At 51.6% G+C, this 24,292-nt stretch overlaps 9 protein-coding genes across 9 annotated transcripts; 4 read left to right on the top strand and 5 right to left on the bottom strand.

The window, feature by feature from the left end:
- Nucleotides 1-1,034: 1,034 nt before the first annotated feature.
- N7525_010473 (ferric reductase family protein) lies at nt 1,035-2,897 on the top strand (the record flags this gene model as incomplete). Its single annotated transcript, XM_002561545.1, has 1 exon — nt 1,035-2,897. One exon carries the CDS (start codon nt 1,035-1,037, stop codon nt 2,895-2,897), a length of 1,863 nt encoding a protein of 620 aa, XP_002561591.1.
- A 521-nt stretch (nt 2,898-3,418) lies between these two features.
- Nucleotides 3,419-7,942, bottom strand: N7525_010474 (pleiotropic drug resistance family ABC transporter; the record flags this gene model as incomplete). The annotated part of the gene is made up of 1 exon (XM_002561544.2): nt 3,419-7,942. The coding sequence occupies one exon, from the start codon at nt 7,940-7,942 to the stop codon at nt 3,419-3,421; it is 4,524 nt and encodes a 1,507-aa protein (XP_002561590.2).
- A 2,002-nt stretch (nt 7,943-9,944) lies between these two features.
- On the top strand, nt 9,945-10,781 carry N7525_010475 (uncharacterized protein; the record flags this gene model as incomplete). The annotated part of the gene is made up of 2 exons (XM_002561543.1): nt 9,945-10,480; nt 10,574-10,781. 2 exons carry the CDS (start codon nt 9,945-9,947, stop codon nt 10,779-10,781), a joined length of 744 nt encoding a protein of 247 aa, XP_002561589.1.
- Nucleotides 10,782-11,142: 361 nt separating this feature from the next.
- On the bottom strand, nt 11,143-12,781 carry N7525_010476 (clathrin-mediated endocytosis regulator UBX3; the record flags this gene model as incomplete). The annotated part of the gene is made up of 2 exons (XM_061215111.1): nt 11,143-12,582; nt 12,647-12,781. 2 exons carry the CDS (start codon nt 12,779-12,781, stop codon nt 11,143-11,145), a joined length of 1,575 nt encoding a protein of 524 aa, XP_061067623.1.
- A 554-nt stretch (nt 12,782-13,335) lies between these two features.
- On the top strand, nt 13,336-16,144 carry N7525_010477 (PAN-complex poly(A)-binding subunit PAN3; the record flags this gene model as incomplete). Its single annotated transcript, XM_061215112.1, has 9 exons — nt 13,336-13,408; nt 13,540-13,605; nt 13,671-13,722; nt 13,789-13,931; nt 13,988-14,085; nt 14,229-14,639; nt 14,705-14,849; nt 14,903-15,058; nt 15,114-16,144. 9 exons carry the CDS (start codon nt 13,336-13,338, stop codon nt 16,142-16,144), a joined length of 2,175 nt encoding a protein of 724 aa, XP_061067624.1.
- Nucleotides 16,145-16,408: 264 nt separating this feature from the next.
- Nucleotides 16,409-18,254, bottom strand: N7525_010478 (fasciclin domain-containing protein; the record flags this gene model as incomplete). Its single annotated transcript, XM_002561540.2, has 2 exons — nt 16,409-17,095; nt 17,148-18,254. 2 exons carry the CDS (start codon nt 18,252-18,254, stop codon nt 16,409-16,411), a joined length of 1,794 nt encoding a protein of 597 aa, XP_002561586.2.
- Nucleotides 18,255-18,762: 508 nt separating this feature from the next.
- Nucleotides 18,763-19,809, bottom strand: N7525_010479 (intradiol ring-cleavage dioxygenase; the record flags this gene model as incomplete). The annotated part of the gene is made up of 2 exons (XM_002561539.1): nt 18,763-19,033; nt 19,091-19,809. 2 exons carry the CDS (start codon nt 19,807-19,809, stop codon nt 18,763-18,765), a joined length of 990 nt encoding a protein of 329 aa, XP_002561585.1.
- A 533-nt stretch (nt 19,810-20,342) lies between these two features.
- On the bottom strand, nt 20,343-22,351 carry N7525_010480 (uncharacterized protein; the record flags this gene model as incomplete). The annotated part of the gene is made up of 2 exons (XM_061215113.1): nt 20,343-21,673; nt 21,739-22,351. The coding sequence occupies 2 exons, from the start codon at nt 22,349-22,351 to the stop codon at nt 20,343-20,345; spliced, it is 1,944 nt and encodes a 647-aa protein (XP_061067625.1).
- Nucleotides 22,352-23,516: 1,165 nt separating this feature from the next.
- On the top strand, nt 23,517-24,104 carry N7525_010481 (U6 snRNA-associated Sm-like protein LSm7; the record flags this gene model as incomplete). The annotated part of the gene is made up of 3 exons (XM_002561537.1): nt 23,517-23,694; nt 23,837-23,908; nt 23,977-24,104. 3 exons carry the CDS (start codon nt 23,517-23,519, stop codon nt 24,102-24,104), a joined length of 378 nt encoding a protein of 125 aa, XP_002561583.1.
- Between the last annotated feature and the right edge of the window lie 188 nt (nt 24,105-24,292).

Consider the following 24,292-nt stretch of genomic DNA (forward strand, 5'->3'; position numbering starts at 1 on the left):
ACGATAAAACACCGGTCTGAAGAACCACACACATGTGAATATCTACGGGTTTTGACCGGCTGTTCTCCGGGAAATTGAAAGCCTACATAATTAATAATGTCTCAGACTTCCTAGGCTCTCATCCAAAGGCGTCACGCCCAGAATCGAACCTGGATCTGCAGGGATCGTCAGCAAATCACACCCCATCTGAAGGGGACACTAGTCAGCTTGGAAACACCGGCGTCCTTGGTGTCACTAAAGGAGTTCTCCCGATAGGTTTCTCGGTCATTTAAACGCCTTGAACACTTGCCAATCAGACCATATATGGCCATACGGGGGCTTTGCACAGACCTGACTCGGGCTCCCCCATTTATCTGTTTAAATCTCCTTCAAAGTCGATCTTTCATTTCCATTTGCATTTGCTGCATTTCTTCCGGTTATTCCATTCATTTAGCATTGAAAGACAGTCGGCCGGTCTCGATTGTTGACACTCTCTTTACTGAACTTGGGATTTACTCCCTATATCTGGTCTGGACTGCCTCTACATTGTCCGATCCCATCGAAAAGGGGAAAAACGTGCCCCCTCTGCTTACATTCCTATCGACATTTTGAGAGTGAGCCTCTACCAAGTTTCGATTCTTGGTGACGTGCTAATTTCTCTCGAATTCCAAAGATCCGGGTTATTTTGGGTCGCCTTGTTGACTTCATTCATACTGAAACAATCCGCATTGTTCATTGTCCTCAAACCAGCCACAATGTTCCCATAATAAGGCATTGTCTTTGTCCGATACAATCAAAGAGGTCTCTCTATCTATACTCACTTTCGCCAACCCTATAATCCATCCCTGATCCACCGTCTTCGACTTCGATTCCCCGCAAACGCCCACTTCCAACGTCTAGATTCATATTTCAATCTCAGCCGCTGAACAGCTTGAAACATATTCCAGATCCTCATCTCGACTAGGGGGTTGTGCAACGTCCAGAGTACAGCCTTGCATGTTTCCTATCCACACCGCAACATCTTCCTTTCTTTCTTCAATATCTGCGCCCGTTCAATGGCAGCAACCCATCCGCATATCGCGGCACGAGGGTACGGGTCGAACGCCACATACATATATGAGTACTCCAGGGGCCTGGGTGGCGTGGACGTCCCCCGCGATGTGATCTTCACTCAGATCATCTACACTTCCCTGGCCATCGTGGCATTCATCTTGTTCTGTGGCCGAGTCGCCCAGATCAGCCATGCATATCTACGCCAAATCACTGCGTCTAGCGCAAACAAGCAACAGCAGACCTTCTGGGCCCAGGAACAGTCAACATGGTGGTCCAACATCAAGAAGTACATCCTATACGCCCCATTAGGAAAGAAGCGACACAACCGGGAACTACAGCTCTCCTCCGCTGTCAATGTCGGCACCTTACCCTCCCGACTACAGACCATCCTAGTCGGGCTATACTTCGCCAGTCAACTCGCATACTGTCTCATCCTGGACTACAGTGTCAACAACAAGGCAGCATTAATGGCCGAGCTGCGCGGCCGATCCGGGACGCTGGCCGTCCTCAACATGATCCCGCTCTTCCTCCTCGCGGGCCGAAACAACCCCTTGATCCCATTACTCCACATCAGCTTTGACACATACAACCTCCTCCACCGCTGGCTGGGCCGCATCGTCGTCTTTGAGTCAGTCGCACACACAGCCGCATGGGCCGTCAATGCCGTCGACGAGGAAGACTTCGCCCGCATGCTTATCCGCGTACGTGACACCCCCTTCTTCCTCTGGGGTCTGATTGGCACAGTCGCAATGGTCTTCCTCTGTCTACACTCCCCCTCGCCCATCCGCCACGCCTTCTATGAGACCTTCCTCCACCTGCACCAGCTGGCCGCAGTGTTCGCCTTCCTCGGCGTATACCTGCACCTGCAGATAGACGATCTCCCACAGCAAAGCTGGGGTCATACAATCGCCGCAATCTGGCTAGGCGACCGACTCGCGCGACTCTTCCGCCTCGTCCACCTCAACATCTCAACCTCCAGCACAACAACAATGGTCGTAGAAGCCCTCCCCGGCGAAGCCTGCCGCGTAACCTTCCACCTGCCCAAACTCATCCACATCGAACCAGGCTGCCACGTCTTCGCCTACATCCCGCGGATCTCATGGTGGATGTCGCACCCATTCTCAATAGCCTGGGCCGAACCCAGCACGAGCAGCGCATCAGCCTTCCTTCCCTCCCCAACCCAATCCCCATCAACCCAAGGCAAAGGATACACCGACCTAGAAAAACAATCCAACCTGCCCGCCAAACCCGCCAAGCCCTCCACACAAGTCTCCCTCATAATCGGCGCCCAGAAAGGCATGACCCGCCGCCTCTACAACCTCGCCAACGCATCCCCCTCAAAAACCCTCACGCTAGGAGGCTTCATCGAAGGCCCCTACGGCTCCCACCCAACAAACCCCTCCAGCTACGGCACAACAGTGCTCTTCAGCGCCGGCGCAGGAATAACCCACCACCTCCTCCAAACCCGCGCGCTCGTCACCGCCGCCGCGCAGAACACCGCCGCAACGCGAAAAGTCTACCTGATCTGGTCTGTCCGTTCAACAGACCACCTCACCTGGGTAAGCAGCTTCATGGACCAGATCCTGCGCCTGCCGAATCGACGGGATATTCTCGTCGTGAAGCTTTTCATCTCGAAGCCGCGTCGCGCGGCGGATATCGTCAGTCCGTCCGCGACGGTGCTTATGCATTCTGGTCGCTGCAGGCCGGATGTTGTTCTTGATGAGATTTTGCCCGGTAGGACGGGTGCGACGCTCGTTAGTGTTTGTGGGCCTGGGGCTTTTGCTGATGAGGTGAGGTCTGCGGCTAGGGAGAGGATTGGGAAGGGGGCTGTGGTGGATTTTGCTGAAGAGGCTTTTACGTGGTGAAGCTTCGTTTGTGGTTTGTATGCATTCGTTTCTTCTTCTTTCTTTTTTCTCCCTAGGGAGTTCCTTTCTTGTATACAGCTTTTTTTTGTTAATGCATTCTTTTTCTTCTTTTCGGTTGGCGGTTTGCGCATATACCTTTGCTTGTTGTTTAACGGTATACACTATCACTAGCATAATTTCCAGTCTTCTCTACATACATTTGGTAACGTTTTATTGAGAACTTAGAGGGGATTTGGTCTACGTTTCTGGAGTACACGAGATGCTTGACTGAAGAGTGTAATAAACATATGTAATTGAACAATAGGCTCTATGCTAGTAGTGTATGTATTATCTAGGGCGGCCCCATCTGCAAGACCGAGTATAATATGTAAACAATAGAATGTCCAACAAGAGCGGAGGGATTAGATTTGACGGTCTAATGCAGAATGATTTTTCTTTGGGTGGAAACAGTAGCCACCGCAGGCCTGTTCAGTGAAAAAAAAAGAAAAGAAAAGAAAAAGACAACCGCGAAATGGTATAAATCAAGCAGTCTTGGTCTTCTTGCTGCGCGTTCCCTTGGGCACACGAGCAAGCCAGTAGATACCAACAGCAGCAAATATATTGAACACGATGAATGCCCACATTATACCGAAGTTGCGCCACGCGTCGCTCTGGTAACTCAGCACGCTCGCGAGGAAAGTATCCGTCTTATCAATGCTGCAGAAGGTGCAGTCGCTAGTGGCGTTCCCGTTCACGAGGTAACCGCCGCGAGGGGGCGAGATCACGGTTCCATTTGGTGCATAGAGTCCGTTGATGTAGGTGTTCATGTATTCCATACAGGTCTTGCCGGCAGTAGGCTCGAAGTGGAGCATCTCGACGGGCTCACAGAAGACGTCTGCGCCGGATGTGCCGGTTGACAGCATTGCGGAGACTAGATATGTGAATGGCGAGACGCGGTACATGAAGATCCAGAAGCCGGGCATCTTGTCGGGCGTGGCGAGGACACCACAGAAGACCAGACACAGGGAGAAGAGCAGGTTGGCGAGGTTTCCTCCTGTTTCGGCGAGCTCGATGCCGGCAATCATCATGTGTGCGAAGGTGCAGGTGAAGATCATGAAGCTCAGGATGAGGAGCCACATCAAGGCGCCGCGCTCGTGCAGGTCGTCGGCGCTGGTGTTGCGTTGGAGCCCGATGGGGTAGTACCAGCAGACGAAGATGAGGACGGACATGAGGGCGTTCCAGGGGAGTTCGACAATGATGTTTGCGGACATGAAGGCTTGCCAGGAGTATGATTTGGAGGGGCGTTCGCGGACTTCGTAGAGAGAGCGCTGGGTGACGAAGTGTGGCATGATTTGTTGTACCAAGTTACCGAAGACTGTCATCAACATGAAGACACTGAACATCTGGTTCTGCAGTCCCTGCATACTGTTCTGTGCGTGGAAGAAAGAGAAACCGACGTAGAGAGCTGTGAGAGTGCAGAGCGCAATCTTGGAGTAGATATAGACTGGGGTTCGCCAGTACTGGCTGAACACGCGGACGAGACATTCCCAGAGTTGGACGCTGAACGGTGCGGCGAATTCGTTAAAGCCGGTTGGGTCGTTGTCGTTTGTGGCAACGGGCTTTAGAGAGAGGTTGGACTTGAGCTCGGCGAGGTGGTTTTGGACTTCCTTGCGCTCAGGACTATCACGCCACACGGCAGGCCAGTCGATCTCACTATGGGTTCCGGGGGCGGCTCCAATGACCTCAAGCATCCACTCGGCAGGGTTGGCCTCGGGAGACAGCTTGGGTGCACCGTTTCGTTCAAAGTAGTTGGAAAGCGTCGAGGACTTCTCACCGATTTCTCCGAAATAGACGGTCTTGCCACCCTTAGCGAGGAACAGGAGACGATCAAAACGCTGGAAGAGCATAGCAGAGGGCTGGTGAATAGTGCAGAGAATAGCCTGACCGTGCTTAGTCAAGGTATCAATAAGATCCAAGATAGACCAAGATGTTTGACTATCAAGACCTGAAGTGGGCTCGTCCAGGAACAAAAGCAGCTGTGGCTTAGCAGCCAGCTCGACACCAATAGTAAGACGCTTACGCTGTTCGACGTTAAGACCTTCACCGGGGACACCGACGATGGCATCCGCATAGTGTTCCATTCCAAGAAGCTTGATCACTTCCTCGACGTAATCGAGCTTCTCTTGGCGAGAAACGTGACGCGGTTGACGGAGAATAGCACTAAAGCGAAGAGCCTCGCGGACCGTGGTAGTGTGGAGGTGCAGATCTTGTTGTTGGACGTAGCCAGTCTTACGCTGGAAAGACTGGTCGCGAGGACGGCCATCAACCAACATCTCACCAGACACAACACCCATTGTCACACGCGTGGCAAGGACATCCAGAAGGGTGGTTTTACCGGCTCCAGAAACACCCATAAGAGCAGTGCAGGTACCGGGCTTAACCCAGCCGTCGACGTGGTCAAGAATGCGACGTTCCTCTTTCTTGATTTGGATATCGTAACACACGTCTTGCCATTGGAAGATAGCAGTTTGTCTCTGGATTGCGGCAGTGGTTTCTTCGCCATCGGAGCTAGCACCATCCTTCTTTTCGGCAGAGGACACGGCGTGTGTCTGCTCGACGTCATCGGAGTTGCCAGAGTGCTTAGGCGCGTGGCCGCGACGGAAAAGCAGAACCTCACCCTTGGACTTCGCCTCGGAGATGTACTCGGTACCGATGAGGTAGGTGGCCATGAAGAAGACCATGAAACCGATCATGATTCCCAAATTTCTCCACCTGTGACTGTTGGAGTACTGGAAGCTTGCAGTGTAGTAGGCCTCGCCGTCGATAAAGTCCTGGCCGGCTACGGCTCCTTTCTGCGAGCAGATCTTGTTGAACCGACCGACATCCGAGTAGCCGTCTCCCACCGGGATGAAAGAATCCGGGTTACACTTAAACTGGCGACCGTGGAACTCGTTCACGATCAAGGTTTCGAAACCGTAAGCAATCGGGTCAATATAGTTCATCCAGCGAGACCAACCAAGCATGTTGCGGGTTGGGATAGTGAAACCAGTGTAGATGACTAGGCCGAGGATCAGGATAGCGGCGGGCACCAGAGCCTGAGATAGAGTGCGCGAGTAAGAAGCGATCGTACGGAAAACCATGGACATGGTCATAGTAGTCACGAAGGAGAAGAGTAGGAAGGTGAAGAAGGCGCCGGGGGTTTGGCGAAGACCAGTCATGAAATAGAGCGTGATGTTGAAAGTGATAGCATTAAGGATCTTATACGGCATGTCACACAGCATTGACGAGATTGCTTCGGCAAACGGATGATACATGGCGTAACGAGCTTGCTTTTCGACAATAGGACGTTGCGCGTAAAGGGTCAGAATCTCCAGGGCACTGGAGAAGGAGTTGAGCAAGACGGCGAAGAAAAGAAGGGCACCACGAGAGTAGAAACTGGTCACGTCATCAGGCAACTGGAAGAAAACTGAACCGATAATCAATGCCATAATCGTGTTTCCAATCAAGGCGGATATAGTCAAACTGTAGTCACCCTGCAAACGCTGGAACCCACGTGTCACACAGATCTGGACCTGCTCGGTGACAGATAGGGTGTATGGAGACTTGACACGCTGACCCTTCGACTGCATAGCCTTGCGAGACTCGACAAACTTATCGAGAGACTCGCCACCGATCGGGTACTGCTGATCGTAGTCGGCGATCTCTTTCTGAAGCTCCTTGTACGCAGCGCTGTTCTTCCAAGCGGTGGCGAACTCGTCGGGGGTACGGGGGACCATGTTCTCAAAGCCAGGCTTGACAATTCGCTCAGCAGGGCTGGTGAGAGAGGTCAAGAAATCGGCAGTAGTCTGGCGCTCGGGACAGTCGAAGCCCATGTTGGTGAAGAATTCCTTGGCCTCGGTGGTGCGGCCGAAGTAGATCTGTCGGCCCTCGTATAGCACAGTGACCTTGTCGAAAACATCATAGGCACTTTGAGATGCCTGGTAGATAGCAACTGCACAGGTGGTGCCTGAGTACTTGGACATCAGGTTCAATGTCTTACAGAATTCCAGGGCATTGGCACTGTCTAGACCACGGGTACTGTTATCCCAGCATTGAAGAGGGCTGCCGCAGAGGGTGGCCTCGGCGATACTAACACGCTTCCGCTCACCACCAGAGACACCTCGGATGAAGTCGTTACCGACCTGGGTGTTGATAGTGTGCGACAGACCAAGCATGGCCATGACGACGTCACGCATGTGCTCTGCGTATTGGTCCCGACTGACACCAGGCAAACGGTTGCGCGGGGCACGAGCCATAGCAGCAAACTTCAAAGTGTTTCCCACAGAAAGCTGGGGGAAATGCACGTCGGTTTCGGCAGTGTAGATGGCCTCACCGCGGAACTGGTTTCGCATCTGCTTATCGGAGATTCCTTGGTAGTTCAGGTGAGAGTTGCCATCCTTGAAGATACCGTTCATCTCTCCTGCGATGGTCTTCAAGAAGGTTGAACAGCCAGACCCAGGACGGCCGAGAACGACCAGCATCTCGCCGCTCTTCACTAGACCATCAAAGTCGCGGAGAATCTGGATCTTCTGCTTGCCAGTTCCAGTCATGGAACGGAACAAGGCACCAATTTGCAAAACCGAGTTGGCCACATCCTTTTGGTAATCCGTGGGGCTGCCAAATCCGTGCACGCTGAGGTTCTTGAATGCTAGGCCAGCCTGACGCTTCGGGTATCGTTCTGGATCGCGGGACTGGATGGCAAGGAGGTTCTTCATCCAATCCTTGGCCTTGAAGTTTTCGCTGTGAGGGTTCAGGGTCGAGTCTTCATGGGTTTCGATGAATGGGTTCTCTGCATTTTGGGCTGAGACAGAGAAGCGGGTTGACTGGCGTGTGAGTTGCTGGGCCAGGCGGGTAACCTCGACCTCGGCGTAGTCCTCATTGCCAATCTCGCTCTTCTCGTTAGCGGTGTCATCGGTGCTGACGCTAGCGGTGGGGTCATGGCGGCGAGCTTCCATGTTGGCGACATGGGATTCCTGCGCGTCTTGGGTGCCGGTCATGTTAGGGTTCAATGTCCCTAGGAGCGACATGGTGACCTTCCACGGTCACTGTCGGATTGATAAATGAAACCGATTAAGTGGGGTAATATGGTAATATCCCTAGAAAAGATGAATAGGAGAGGTGATCACCATCAACGGGATGGGATGTGTATAGAGATAGTATAAAAGATTAGGGTTCGACTAATAAAAAAGGAACGGAAGGAAGTCAAGAAATCAACGAGCGAAGAATTTGAATTAAGTACGAATATGAAAAAGCAAGAAAAAGTAAAAAGGGTTCAAGAGATCTAGAGACTAGAGATCGGGACTCGGAAACATTGTATCCTGTGTCCGGAAAGGAAATAAAAACGGGGACACCCGTTGAAACAGACCCGGGGCGGAGCTGCTGACTTTCCGGAGAATTGCAATTTTCTTTTCGTTTCGGTTTTTTTTTTCTTCTTTTTTTCTTCTTCTTTTTTTTTTTTCAAAACTCTAGCCCTTGGCGGCTTAGTGCCAAGAAGTAGCAATACTATATTAGGCTAACAATGGTCATGTTGGATTCATTATAAGCGAAAGTAATGTATTATACGGAGTACGCCAAAGAACGAACACGAATGCGATGTCCTGCAAGTACCTGTACCAATGTACATAAGTACATATACCTACATAGATATCCATGGATGTACCTAGGTAGCTATGTAATACTACAGCTAAAAAGGGATGTCGGGTATATGTACATGCCATGTTTTCTATCCACGTGTGCACGGGTACAACATCAACCCTTCCAGAAGGATGTCGGGACCAGCACCTTCCGTCCCACAGACAGCCCTGGAGGGCTCGGATGCCCGGGCACAGTGCATCCGAGGCTGACTCAGCTATGTCTGGGTCCACGGGGTATCCATGGACCCACCTGGACATTGATCTTTGAACGCGTAAAAACTATCTTATCTCCGTCCAATTCCCCCGTACTTAAGCCCCCTCCTACCCCTAATCATATTATGACTGGACCAAATGAACGGACGAAATCGGCCGAATGGACCAGATGCCCATTTCATCCGATTCGAGGCGTCTTGCATCTTGAAATCTCTTGGGAATCTCACCGGGATGCCAGGATGTGGCACTGTCAGAGTCAGATAGGCCACCGTAGACCTCCCTTGCATGGGGCTGATATGCAGTCTGATGGTCCGTCCATGGACTGATCAGTCCTTCGGACGAGTCTAGCCGGAAAGGCACCAGGCTACAGTGGTTTTTACGCCTTACCGAATATGGTGTAAGTCGAGGTCACAACGGAAAGGCCACAATTATGCGTGGATTTGCGGGGTAGAATCGTGGCATTTCCGTATAGTGTAACAACCCATCCATCAGCCTAGGGCTTAGGTAACGAATAGTAATGTCAGAAAACTTTTGATTTAGAGAGTTCCCAACAAAGCAAGCCAAACACAAAGGAGTGAATTGTCACTGTGTTTAGAGTAGAAATCATAATTAACGCGAAGTAGTGGGAGCGTAACCGAAATATTATACACCTCACGATTGTTCAACTAGATATGTTGTACGAACATTTGGCATCGAGGAATCGTTATCCTCTCCACTACAACTCCGTAGTGATACGCACACAATAATATAGGGTTAGCAAATCGTTATCTATTTCGAGATTAGTCCATAGCACGAAAACATTCGACACTAAGCGACCGTCTTAAAATAGCTTGACTTTATAGGGCGGGCTAGATTCCGGCTGATTAACTCTTACGAAGTATACCTTGGTACCTATGCTATGTGCGTCTCAAAATAGACTGGTGTCCTACGATAGACGTAGACTAGTTAACTACCTAGGTAGTTAGGTGTATAATGGTAATTCAGGCATTCTAGTTCTCTGTCGGTAAATATCCAGGCACCGGAGGCACTAATCAGGCCAAATTCAGGCCAAAACGAGCTGGCCGCTATGTAAACCAATGACCACCAAATGATCATTTGGCCCATTTCACTTCTTCAGAATTTCCCCTTCTTTTCCTCTGCTGTTCTCTCAGAGCTCTCTTTCCTTTTTATCTTCGCAATCTAGATGACTGATATCTCTCACATTTTCAAAGGCACTCAGATCGCCCTTCCTGGCTCCGCAGCTCTCCGGCTGAACGCGAGTATATGGGTGATCGACGAGAAGCTTTATGAGAATAGAGTCGATGGAGTGCGTGAGCCTACTTCTGATCCCGACGAACAACCATCCGGTTGGGAGGCTAAGTATCTATGTCATAACTACCATTCATATAATCAGGCCTTTATGAGAGTCTACTGTCAAGGTCCTGATGAGGGAACAGAATTCCTTCTGCCGGAAGTTCGAGCCCAACAGGCAAATCCTCATTTTGAAAAGCAGGAAGCTAAAGCTCGGAGGAAGTTTAGAGAAGGTGGATGCAAAAGTGTACCTTCACTACTTGGATATAGCCAATCCGTGCAAGGGGAACACGGACCTGTACCTGGAGGATATATAACCTATCTTGTTTGGGAAAAGGTCCGCGGACAGGTCCTCACTCCGGAACTCTTCTGGTCATTCGAGCGACCAAAACGTGATCTCGTTCGCCGAAAGTTCCGGGCTGCATATGAGTAAGTGCGGAGTTAAGTCCTTACATGCTCGGCCAACATGTCGACGACCCTGGCATGACGACCCGGCATAAGATCATGCTAACGCAAAATCAGGGAAATGTCGTCCTTTGGCTGGGGTCCAGGAGGGGAGGATATCACAAAGATTATATGGGCCAAAGAATCCGCCGATCTATGGATCTCGGGGTTTCGCGGTTCGTACCCAACTGACGAAAAGTGGGAGGATTGCATCCTGGCTTATTACCACTTGATCAAGCCACCCGCGTCCGGCGTTTGTGAGAACCTTGATGAATGGGAATGGTGATACAGGTTTCTATTGAGGTCCTGGTTGCTATGCAAGCTAATCGCTAAGGTGCTAATGCTAGGATATGCACAAGGACCAAGTGAGTTAAGCCATAAGGTTCAACATAAATTGGGCTGCATAAATCTCTATAACCATCCGATACGGAGTATCCCTGTCTGCTCGGTGGAGCAGACAATTTCCAAATTTGAATCTGACCACACGTAAGTCAGCCACGCAGGGAAAAGTGAAATAACGATCGAATCATAATAATCTAAGTTTGTACATTGGATATTGGAACGGGAAACAGAGCGGTGTGCCAGTAGTCGTGGTCCTCCCAAGGAACCCCCACAAGCAACATTTGAATCATAGAGATCAGTCATATTCAAGACATGTCGGTCACAGCCTCGTCATCAGCTGCATCTTCATCTTCATCCTCATCCCCATCAATCAGTTCCACCAACAGATTGCCGCCACGGCCAATCTTCTCCTTGACTGACCCTCCCTCGTCAACGGGATACACCACCCGAGGCATCGGTGAGACAAGTCGGAATCCGTATTGGTGCACAAACCCCTCCGGCGCACTCGCCACGCGCTCTGTCTCCTGCTCCTGTAAGACGTCGTAGCACTCAACCACCGCGTAGATTTCTTCAATATCCACATCGGGCGCAAACTTGCGCATGATACGATCGCCGGACGGGAGCCGCACGCTGATACGAACGGCGTCCTTGACATCTGGTCCGGGCTCCGCGCTAAGCGATTGCCCGCGCCAAAGCTTCCACTGGGCGAGATTGCGGCGCCGCTGCTCCTCAGCCGCCTGTCGGCCAGCGGCTTCCTGTTCTTCGCGTTGGCGTGCCAGCTCCGCTTCCCGGCGCTGGCGCGCTCGTTCACGGTCGATCGCCAGCGACCGCTCGTAGGCTGAGTCTTGCTCTTCGCGGAGGCTGCGCGAGGCTTGTTGCTCGGCGCGTGAAGATCGGAGTCGCTCCAGCGGCTCGCTGTTCGATGTCACGACTGTCCGGAGCTTGTTCACGACCTCGGATGGCGTAGTGAGACCTGCGATCCGTCCTACGACAGACATGGCGGTTGACGAGACATTCGGTGTATGGACGACAACCGCCGCAAAGGGGAATTTGGTGCATTTCAATGAGTTGGCGACTTGGTATGCTTCGGAATCTTGTACGTTGCCGCCCCACACCAGCAGGTTGTTCTGGGGGTCATTGATGAATTCAACGACCTCAGGTGCCAGTAGAGTATCACGAACCCAGCTGCTCGTATCGTCATGCTCCGGAGATAGGAGAATGACCAGTAGGTACTTCAAGTCGCGATGGGCTTTCTCCAGCGCCATGTTGTATCCATTCTCTAGGAACGGAATCGGATTAGATTCATATTCTTCCTCGAACTCGCGGATAAAGCGAGCGGCAGTATCCTTGGGGCCGAGGGCTCGACGGCCAGTGGTATTCCGGCGAGCGCCTTGCAGCGCCGGGTTCGCCGTCCTGTTGAACAAGCGTGGCAAGAAAGGGAAGAGGACACCAAACAGGCGGAATGAAGTGCAGAGGAGTCGATACACCAGATTAAATGGAGAGAGGAGTAAACTGAGAATGAAGGGAGGCCGGTAGATTGGATGGTCTCCTGGTTGTGTGTCAACTCGTGGAGCCAGATCTGTAGCTGTGGCACGAGTAACTTGCGACAAGTGTTCGGTCAGATCGTCGGTCATTAAATTCTGGGTTCGGCGGTTGGGTTGGGGTGGAGGTGGGCGATCCATGGCAGCGCGAGCTTCTTCAAGGGGGTCCGGGCCTTCCCCATCAAAGAACTTGGATATGGCAATCTAGCGTGCGGGGATCAGTTAAACTCCCGTACACTTGGCCAGGAGCCGGGGAAGATAGACTAACCTGCAGATTCCATTGCGACCGGCGAAGTAGCGGAATTGCCTCTGAAGGTTCCTGGCTGGTGACAGCCATGTACATTTCTAGCGTAGACTTCTCGCTATCGGAGAGCTGGTCCAGGTCAACCTCCGGTTGTGACATCTTGCCGTAGAAGGGCCGTAAGCCATAAACTCAGAGATATGGGCTTTATCAGAATAGAGTACAGTGGGTGGCCATGAAGAGTATTATCATTTGGGGATGACCATTGAGCACGTGCAGACAGTCCAATATGTAGATGGGTAAGAGCGACGTGACGTCGAAGCTCTAAGTGGCCTCAAGATGAAGCTCCCATTGATGTTCTGACCGCCTGGTCCGTGCATATCCCCCTTCGCTCGAGTTCGTTTCTCGCCCCGCGTCTTCATTTCCATCAGTTCTGTCGCTCTTAATCATTCCTTGGGATGAGAGACGACTTCGGTCTTATTCTTACACCCCATTCATGCCTATTTTTATCGGCTGAGATACCGCCCGACGTCCGTGGGCTCTCCCGGAATTGACCCGCCAACCGCGTGGACCATTGGTGACTTGAATTCATATAGGATCAAAGCAGGGGAATGCGGTTTTCACCCAATAGCATCCTTTGTTCCCTACCGAGTCCGGTTTCAATGGGGATCTTTTTGCGCTGATCCGCACCATCAAGTGGATATCAGCCAGATATCATGGCGTCTGGCGGAAAGCCTCCATTGGAGGATGCTCGTCGGACGACGGGATCACCGAAAATGAAGAGCCGCGGTGAGTGTGATTCGAAGTCAAAGACTTGCATATCACTTCCTTCTCAGGTCTGAGATGTGCAAGCTGTGCTGGTGATGAATTCCGAATTCAAGATGGACGGAGTTGCTGACAACAATGATTCTGCTTGACAGAGAATGCGAAAGACACATTGTGCCGCAACGTGACCATCTATGGGCGATGCCGCTATGAAGACAAAGGTATTGGCGAACCTTGATCACGGCCAGCGAGGGTGGTGAAGCTGATTTGGAACACTTGTATCCAGGTTGTGCTTTCAATCATGACCCGACGAAGCTCAATGCAAACCAGTCGGATAGGTGCGATACAAGGTCTTCAGACGAAACTGGATGAATTTTACTAACAAGGACTGTCTCGTTTGATAGCAAGAAGCGGTTCAATGTCGACTCACCTAGTTTCACCCCATCATTGCTGTCTGGGAACGGTGTATCAGCACCAAAGAAGTCCACCGCTATATCTCCAAAGGCTGCTAGTGCAGCTCCTTTTCAACCTCGAACAACCTCATCACGTATGTGCTTTGTGCGAAGAACAAGGGAGGTTCAAAGGCACTGACGTTAGAAAAAGGTTCTAACACGAGTACACCGACAACGCGGTCAGAAGCAGTCCAAGATTGGGCGGTAGCCGATGTCCAGGAATTTGTTCCCCAAGGCTTCGAGCACGTGGTCAGTCGCCCCTGCCGTATCATTTGATTCCCCTCGATTCTTTTATACTGCTTTTTTTTTGTTTTGTTTTGTTTTTAATCATCCCAATCTCTCCCACTGCCCATATTTTTATCATCATCTCTAGCAACGCAATGGCGCAGCAGGGTGGCTTGTCTCCCGAGGCAGCTGAATTTGACCCCCGGCGCACTGATGATGACAGTCCGGGTGGCTTGTCTCCCGAGGTAGCTGAGCTTGACTCCCGGCGTACTGATGATGACAGTCCCCCCGGGTTCTTCTCACGTCATCTGCCTCGCCAGCCTCGCCAGCCTCGTTATTGGCCCAAGCACTTCTTCAGCGACAGTCGTAACCGTGCTAATCCTCCCGTACAGGCACCTCTCCAGGGCAATGGAAACGGAGGGATCACACCGGGGGGTGCATTTGATCCTTTTGTGACTACCCCGACCCCCATGACTCCTGGTGCCGTTGGTCCTGTTTCTGCAAATCCTTATTCCCACGACCCTACTGGCGCGATGGGAGGCGCTTTCTTTGCGAGCCAAACTGGATTCCAACAACCGGTACGTTTTGGTGACCAACGGATCCTTCTCCTTTTTGCTTCATATAAGTTCTAACAGCCCAATAGATCCAGTACCATCTTTATGCCCCAATTGGCCCTCACAGCCAGAACACATTGGGATACCAGCGCAACGTGCATGATCTCTTTATCCCCAACGACTTGCGCGAAGAACTGCAGAAGAAATCCGCAGCCACTCTCCAGACTCTCCCTAGTATGTTGGACCGCAACTGACAATAATTTGTGCTCATGCTGACGGACTTGAAGACACCCAACTCCCTGCCCAGGTTGACTACTTCCATTCACTTGTCCCTCTGGACCTCAATCATCAGAAGAATGCAGCGACCTTTGGCTACCCAAGCTGGATCTACAAGGCCCAGTCTAGCAAAGATGGCACCTTCTATGCTCTTCGCCGACTTGAAGGTATGTCGATCTTTCCATCTCTTCTTTTGCTGTAGCTCCAAACTAACCTTAATAGGTTTCCGCCTGACCAATGAAAAGGCTATCCGTTCCGTGCAAGCCTGGAAGCGTGTCTGCAACGCTAGTGTGGTGACCATTCATGACGCGTTCACTAGCCGCAGCTTCCAAGACAGTTCTTTGATCTTTGTGACTGACTATCACCCACTGTCCAAGACACTTGCAGACCAGCATCTAAGCGCTGGAACCCGCTTCCCCGGACGTCACACCAATGCTCATATTCCTGAGCAACTTCTCTGGGGCTACATGACCCAGATCGCCAATGGGCTCAAGGCTATTCATGGCAATGGTCTTGCTGCCCGAGTGCTTGAGCCCAGCAAGATTTTGCTTACCGCTAAGACTCGTGTCCGCATCAACGCCTGCGCTATCCTTGATGTGGTGCAGTTCGATAACCAGCGGACTGTGGCTGATCTCCAGCGACAAGATCTAGTCAACTTTGGCCAACTGATCGTCACCCTTGGCGCTAACACGCCCACTGTTGCCCACAACCCTACTAAAGCCATGGAGCATTTCACCCGTGCCTACAGCTCTCAGTTGAAGAACTCCGTGTTCTGGCTCCTGAACGGACTGCAAAAGGATCAGGAGCGAACCATTGATACTTTTATCGCTGGGATCTCATCCCAGCTGATGTCGACGTTTGATTCCGCACTCCACCTGGATGACCAGCTGAACTCTGATCTCGCCCGTGAGTTAGAGAATGGACGAATTGCGCGCCTGTTGAGCAAACTTGGCTTCATCAATGAACGTCCTGAATACGAACTTGACCCGCGCTGGTCGGAGAGCGGAGAACGCTACTTCCTGAAGCTCTTCCGCGATTACGTCTTCCACTCGGTGGATAGCCAAGGTGACCCGGTGGTTGATCTTGGCCATGTGCTGACTTGTTTGAACAAGCTTGATGCGGGAACTGACGAGAAGATCCATTTGGTCAGTCGGGACGATCAGAGTTCTTTCATTGTCAGCTACAAGGAGGTCAAGAAAGCTCTCGAGTCTTCCTTCCAGGCTCTTATGAAGCCCGCTAGACGAATGCACTAAGTCTCCGACACTTTTTACACGTGGTAATCGTCATGGATTCTGGCTGCTTGCTTGCTATTTTTGAGCGCCTGTTTGACGAGGATGCCTCTGGTCTGGCAGCTGTCAACTAGAGGCATTACTGAGGTGTCTCAGGGGTTAACTCAAAGGTTACATCTTCTGTTCTGATTTGCAAGCACCGATCTCGCTCTGCCACTTTTATTGAAACACAAACATAGGAATGAAGAATTTCAAATTGTTTTCCTGGATTGTAAGCTTGTAGCCCTCTCACAGTTCCCCAGTCATCTCATAGACACAACCATCCAACCTCTCCACAAGTTCCTCAATCATCAGTTCTTCCTCATCTTCGCCTTCCTCTTTGTCCTGAATCTTCCTCGGCGGAACCAATACCTGATCCAAAACATGCATCGCCCCATCCCTCGCCAACAAGTCCAGTCGTTCGACCCTACCAAATCCATTAACTCGCATATCAACCTCACCAAACCGCTTCTTTACATCAACCGCCAAATCCCTCTCCTTCAATAGAGTTACAAGTCGCACATTCGCATAGTCTTCCTCCACCCTACCAACACACCCACCCTCACCCTTCCCATTCCCACTATCATGACCAGAAAACCCATGAGCTTTGCCATCACTACTATACAAGACATCCGAGTAGAGCGTCCGATTCGGCACAATATGATACTGCATCAGCGCACGCAGACACCTCTCACCCTGCCGCGAGAAAAGAAACCGATTCGCCTGCTCCCCAAGCCGTCTAAAGGCAGCGTTAGTGGGCGCAAAGGTTGTCCCTCCCTGCCGCTGCGCCGGGTCAAGGTTGTGAGCGAGATTCGTGCGTGCTAGGGCCAGCGTGAAGGTACTGAAGTCGGCCGGTGCTTGGTGCAGCATTGTGCGTGTCTCGGGGGGTGGATGGAGGGGACTGGTTATTATGTGCATTATGCCGTTTTTGGTTTTCTAAGGTGAGGTTAGTACGTACATACACATGATACGATGTCGATTTACCCACCATGTCAGCTCCAACAACCCTACTCCTCCGGTTCAACATCACTCCGTCGTGGTGCTCTCGGACAACAATCCTCTGTGGCAGATTCGATTCCAGGGCTCGCTCGGTCAGCTTCGTTGCTAGCGTCCCGTGGCTCGCGATATGCTGAATGGATAATCGATCAGGGAGGATATGATACCGCAGCAAGCTGGACATGAACTTGGGACTGGGTGCATTTCGCCCGCGTGGAAATTCCTCTAGGGCTTGGTTCGTCAGCGCAAAGAAGGTGTGGTTTTCTGTCGTGCTGTTGAGGATGTCGATTAGGTCGTTATCGTCGGCGATGAGCTCGGCGAGTCGGGATGTATGCTCGTTTGTTTTGATGAGCTCCCATGTTGTTTTGTCTGCGTGGCAGAGCGGTCCTGGACAGGCATCGATTGGCCGGTGGATCGGATAGCGTCGGTGTCTGTTGCATGATCTGCCGTCGCGGTCGTATCTGCATTTTCCGTGTCGGGGGTGTGGAGGGTACCATCTGTCTTCGCTATCATCTCGGTGTCCAGGCCATCCTCCGTGTTCGGGCCTTCTTCCATGTTCAGGGCCTTCGTCGTCGTCTGGCCATCCCCCTCGTCTGGGGCAATCATCACCCGGCCATCTCTCGTGCGGATCTTCGTCGTATCCGGGCCACTCGCCGTGCTCGGGATCTTCGTCGTCATCGGGCCAGTCCCCATGTCTTCCCCAGCCTCCGTGTCCGGGCCAGTCACCGTGCTCGGGATATTTATCGTCATCGGGCCAGTCCCCATGTCTTCCCCAGCCTCCGTGTCCGGGCCAGTCACCGTGCTCGGGATATTTATCGTCATCGGGCCAGTCCCCATGTCTTCCCCAGCCTCCGTGTCCGGGCCAATCACCGTGTCTAGGGTATTCGTCGTCGTCACGCCAGTCCCCATCTCTTCCCCAGCCTCTATGCCCATCTGGAGAAATGCCTTTGAGCCTTGTCTCGCCGTCTGCTTTAGACAACTGATCATCCGCGGCTGGACGAGTCTCAAAAACTATTTCCGCAAGGACACTCTCATCTGGGATGACAAAGGCCGAGGCCAATGGAGCTGCCACAGACAAGAAAAGGTAAGTGGAACGCATAGTGCCGATATCGACGGGGAAATCGGAATCAGATGCTCGATAAGGCCATGGTGATGTGCCCTATATAGACGCAAAGGCCGTCCTGTCGAACCACCTCAACTATTTTGATTCCTGGTTGTACCAGTGGCATATCATTGGCCAAACTACGTCGAAGAACCTAACTGAGACCTGTTCAGTCCTCGCTCGTCCGGTTGTCGTACCGTGCACAGACTCGAGAACACAACTTGGATCAACAAGAGCACCAGTCATCGCCGAGAACATGTTACATATTCCAATCAAGACCAGAATCCAGCTGAATACAGACATGGGTAATACTTGGCAGTCTCGGCTCCGGGACTAGCTTGCTTCGTCGAGGTTTTGCATTCAATACCATTCTACGTAGTAGGTAGTTATGTTCTCGTTATGCAACGAAAACCGAGCAGGCTTGGAAGAACTGAGATGGTTTCCTACATAGCCAAACTCATACAAGTGATATTTCTCATGAACACTTTTCTTTCGTAAATAGCATTTAATCCAGATCCGGCACAGGCAGCCCATTGACAATCTTGACTTTCCGACCTAGTTTGTCCAGCGCGACCTTGGAGTTATGCGCACGCAACTTGCTCGTCTCTTCATCAGACACAAGCACAAAGTCATATGTGAGAAGAGCATGGCCCTCAGGGACGTTATATTTCTTAGCAATTTCGGCATCTGCCTTGCCAATATCCACAGTCAAGGAATCCTTAACGCCGAAGACAGCATCGGAAGTTTCGTAGGGGTCGTTGCGAAGGTAGAGAGCACTAGGATAAAATTAGCCATGATAATGTCCAAAAACAAGTCGAAACCCCAGAACATACGTAATCAAGTGATCGTAACCCTCCTTCTCGAACATAAAGTGCATATGCGAGGGACGATACGGATGCCGATGCAACTTCTTCAACAACTTCCCAACAGGCCCATCATGCGGAATGGGATACGGCACCGGCATAATAGCCTTAAACCAAAAGACACCCTCCCGATCAGAGCGCATAATACACCGCCCATCAGGCCCCTCCCTCCCAGCATACTGCACATCATAATGGCCCGTCGAATCCGTCTCCCAGATGTCAATCTTGACATCCTCCACAGGCCTCCCCTGCAAATCCTGCAGCGTGCAGACCACCAACAAGGGCTCGCCCTTGGGATCATGCGACATGGAATCACCGGCGGGCATTTCCTCTGCGTCGTGCGTGTGGAAGGGTCCCAGCACGGTTCCCTCCGTGGAGCCCTTGGGCTTTGGGTGGTCGATTGAGTCGACCAGGATGGATAGACCCAGTACGTCGGACAGTAGAATGAATTCTTGTCGTACGTCTGTGCAGATTTGGCCCACTTCGGTTAGGAAGCGGAGGCCGGTCATCCATTCGTCGCTGCTGAGACGGGTTTCGCGGGCGAAGTCGTGCAGGTGTGTTACTAGGCGCTCGAGGATGTATTTCATGCGCTCGTCTTCGCAGAGACTGTTAATTGTGATCACATTGTCGGTGATGTTGTCCACTGTCTGGTCTTTCATTGGTGGGATCTTGACTTTGGAGGGGTCCATGGTGTATTTTGTACTTTTGAAGTGGATGGTAAATAGTTTAGTGCGAGAGTCCGGGGTCAAGCTGTTTTATATGTTATAGGGGGTTGGTATGACTTCCATCAGGAGATACAAGTCCCAAATGGAAACCTTTTTCACCCCGCAAATCCCCACTACTTCTCCTCCCGTCGGATGTAAATGTCGGATTTATATGCCGGAGTTCTGAGGATATACTATGGGGGAAACCTATCCGAAAGGTCTTCAGGGCAGAGTATATATCCGGCCAAGCCTTGGTATTACAACAGTAAGGTCTAGCATAATTATAATAGCCAATGTTAAGCAAAATATGTACTATATTACAATATCTTGGCAATAGCAACGTATACGGAGATATGATATGTTTACATAGTTATTCAGAGAAGAGAAGGTGAAAGAGTAAAAAGGAACGCTAATCAGAGGGATATCTAACATAGTACTCCCACGCCCAACCCATTTTGCCAATATGCGAAAACAAAAGAGAACAGAGAGACTGTACACAATTCAATAGAAAGAATACTTTACGCATGCACCATACGTCGATCGCGATCACGATCAGCCTCCCGCTCACGTCCTCGGTCATAACCACCTCCAGAAACCGGAGCTGAACCAGGAGCTGGACTCGGAGCAGGAAGAGCACCCCCGCCACTGCCCGCACCTGGGTGCTCTCCACGCTCCCTCTCCTGAACAGCCGCAGCGACCCGTGTGTGATGATCCACTGTATCCAAAATAGCCTGTCTGAGCCGCTGATTGGCATCGGGATCCTCATCCTCCGGGCGATCCAAAACACGGCCAGCAGGGATATGAGGGCGGTCCCTCTTCTCTGTCTCACTCACTGCCCGTCGCGGGGAATTATCATTTGAAGGGAGCTCCATCGGAACGGTAGACCCAGGAGCCAGGTTCGGGGCCGAAGGGGCGGACTCGCGTCGGTGCTGATAGTAGTATGTGGGGACCTCTGGCTCAAAGGGCGGTTGTCGGGGATGCTCACGCTCGGCGGAGATTGGGGGAAGTGGACCCATACCGAACTGAGGTGGGGTAAGGTTGGCGCTGGTGCGGTCTTTGTCGGAGCGCTCGTGGGATACCGTTGATGTGGTGTTCCCCGCCCGCATTGCTGTGATTTCTTCTTCTTTGACGTCGCGCCAGGAGCACTTGGCGTGTTTCTTCGTGCAACCAACGCAGGCTGTGAGATTCTTAAGGCAGTCCATGTGGAGGCGGCGGCAGCGGTCGCAGGGTGGGATTACACGTTCGCCGCGCTGGAGCTCTTCCATGCGGGCTACCATTTCTAGCTTGTAGGGCCCTCCGTCGTCTTTTTCTTGATGAATTGATTTTGGTGGCGGGAGGAGGGATGATGGGGTGCTTGGGATGGCGACTGTGGTTGCCGTCGTGGGGTTGTAGAGGCTGTAGTCTGCTGGGTCGGAGCCACGAGGCCGAGAGAGTGGTTGAGGATTGACTGGGGCTGTTGCGTCGTCGTAGCCGCGGGCGTGGCGGTCAGCCGTTGTGAAAAACCTCTTCATCAAATCGGCACGGGTTGTTGGGGAGGCACCTTTGATCGATTGCCCGTTGATCATGGTGACATTATCGGTGTTGGATTGTGAGAACATGAATTGGGAGGCTAGAGGGTTCTCCTCGGTGTGCTCGCCTTCAGGACGTTGAGCGTTGACAGCGACGAAACCAGATGGAGAAGGATGAGATGATGCATGGCCGTTTCCTGGGCCATGACCGTTGGCATCGCGCCAGATTTCGGTGACATTTCGGGACTGGGAATGTAGAGAAGCGTCGTTCTCTCGTCGGGTGATAATAGCATTGCGGCGATTCTTCAAACGATGGTTAAGCTGTCTCGCTCGAGCAGAGACTAAGCACACAAAGAATGTCAGCGAACAGCCCCTAAGCTGATATATGTATATAGTGATTGCTTACCTTGATCGGCCATCTGAATTATATGTTGCAAGTTCTTCTCCAGAATCTCCAGCGCGCCCAGCTCCTTTTCCTCATCCTCGATGATAGGCTGGGGCGGGATCATCTTCTGCGGCATGCCGGAAGCAATCAAAACGAAATCCTCCTCGCTGATCTCCACGCGACACTGCTTGGTATAGAACTGGCAGACTCGCACGCCGTTGCGCGACTTCTCCAGATTGAACTGCTCGGGCTTATTCTTCGCAAATTCGACGACATCGAGCCAAGTCACCGTAGGTCCGTCTTTGCCATGGGATTTCAACACTTGCGGGGGTCCGTCGAACAGGCGCTCGAAGCGTTTGATCAAGATCGGACCAAGCGGGCATGCGCCCAGATTTCCGGCGATGCTCTCGTGGCGGTGTAAAACGCCGTCGTATTCGCCGAGCAGATGGATGATCGCGGGCATGGTATCGTCGACGGAGACGAGCGGTAGGTTGTCAGGGTATTGTCGTGCCAGGTAGTTAATCTGTAGGTGGTTCGAGTGCGTCTTAGGCACTTTCGACGACATGCCATGATCGGCGGTGGGAGACCGAGGCCGTTTGTGGGACGACTCTGCCGTTTGAGCGTGGGATTCCATTGTGGGTGGGAGTGGGAGAGACCCTATGCTCTACACTCGGGAGTGGTTTTCGATACGGTGGAAAGAGATTGGAGATTGGGAGGAAAGAGACAAGTCGCGGAGAGGGTTCGATAAGAGCGCGAATTACGGAACTTGCGCGGGGATGAACCGGGACTTGCGCATAGAGTAGACCGGCAGGTAATCCTTTGGTAAGATTCGAGCTACATTCATGAAGGTGAAGAAATGAAAAGAGAAAAGTGCAGGGCACCTCTAGAGGGACGGAACAACGCACGGGGAGTGGAGAGGAAAAACGTGATCTGGATTTCCGTTACGGGATTTGGAGAATCCTTTCCTATTCTTTTTACAAGACTTGTATTTTCTCCTCTTTACGGTTGACGAATAGTGTCACAGCAGAAATTCCAATCGCAACTTGCACCGTGTGAGGATCTCCCCACTATAAAGTAGTTACCTGGTGATCTTGAGGAGTCCTCAGCGGAGTCCCGCCGGAGGGTTCCGCTGGCCTGCGATACGCTGGTTAAACGGATGTACGACGGTTACGCCTTGCCTATAGTCTCACATATCTTGCATGCAGAGGGAAGTCTACAAAATCATAATCCTAGATCGTTCTATAAGTCCTCCTAATCTCTCAATCACTAAAATTAAGCCTTGAGCCTTGTGGGGAGATCTTTAGTTTCGCTGATGCCTGAACGGACCAGCGGGCTGAAACATTTCCCGGGAGCTCGGAGGAAATCACAATGATAATGATCTGGCCTGGGACCAAATTACTTGAAACAATCGACAAAGAGATAAGTAAATAACGCACATAAGTACATGCAATTGAGAAAGGAATGTCGAAAAAGCCCTCAACATTGAAATGTTCAGATTAGAGCTGATAAGATACCCGTAAAATACTGGTAAGATACCTCCGAGCGGGATCCCTCGTGGCTGTCAACTGCAATAATACAGTGGTAATTGGTAATCTCCATACCAAGGCGGAGGACTACCATGCCTGAGGCCACTATCAACCTAAAAATCCCTCATATACGCGCGCCCACCTTGCTTGTACCTTCCGCTACCCCCACGGAGATACAGAGATACCAGTCTGTGTCCCTCGGATAGATCCAATCTTGCTTCCCTCGTCTAATATCTTCCTTCCATTCTTTTAAATCCCTCAATTTCACAAGCCATGTCTGAACGAGGCTCATTCCGAGGCGGTCGCGGTCGTGGAGGCCGCGGCGGACAGGGCCAGCAGAAAAGTGGCGGTGGTGGCGGTGCACAGGAGAAGCCCAAAAAGGAAAACATCTTGGATCTCAACAAGTACATGGACAAGGAGGTCCAAGTGAAGTTCAGCGGTGGTCGCGAGGGTATGTTGGACTGGTTTCTTCTCATATATCACTTTTTTTTTTTTTTTTTTTTGCCTTTTACGTTTTGCTTCTTCTTCTGCTTTTGGTCTTTCCTGACCTCTCATTGCCATCTATGGACTATATATGCTAACTCTAAGGACAGTCACCGGTACCCTCAAGGGCTACGACCAGCTGATGAACTTGGTCCTCGATGAAGTTAAGGAAACCATGCGCGGTGAGTTCCGACTCCCTTGCTTGAATCTAATCTCCATATCTCTGCTTCTTATATACTAACTTCCACAGATGAGGAGGGCAACACTACCACCCGCTCAATGGGTCTGATCGTCGCCCGTGGCACTTTGATCGTACTGATCTCTCCCGCTGACGGCAGCGAGGAGATCCCCAACCCTTTCTTGCAAGCAGAAGAGTAGAGAAAAAGGCACTCTTTCTGACGTATTATCTTCTTTCCGGGTTTCATTCATTCCGGATCTGGATGTCATTTCGGGAATAGACATCCTAGGTCTGGTTGGAGCTTCAAAAGACTACACACCTTAATGTCCCACTGGCTTTCGGCGTGCGCCGGAACATACGCTCATCAGTAGCTACGAAGGGAACGAAC

This window comes from Penicillium rubens, assembly GCF_028828025.1.
Source record: "Penicillium rubens strain IBT 27055 chromosome Unknown utg000004l_segment0_segment0, whole genome shotgun sequence".
In the NCBI taxonomy this organism is placed as follows: domain Eukaryota; kingdom Fungi; phylum Ascomycota; class Eurotiomycetes; order Eurotiales; family Aspergillaceae; genus Penicillium; species Penicillium rubens.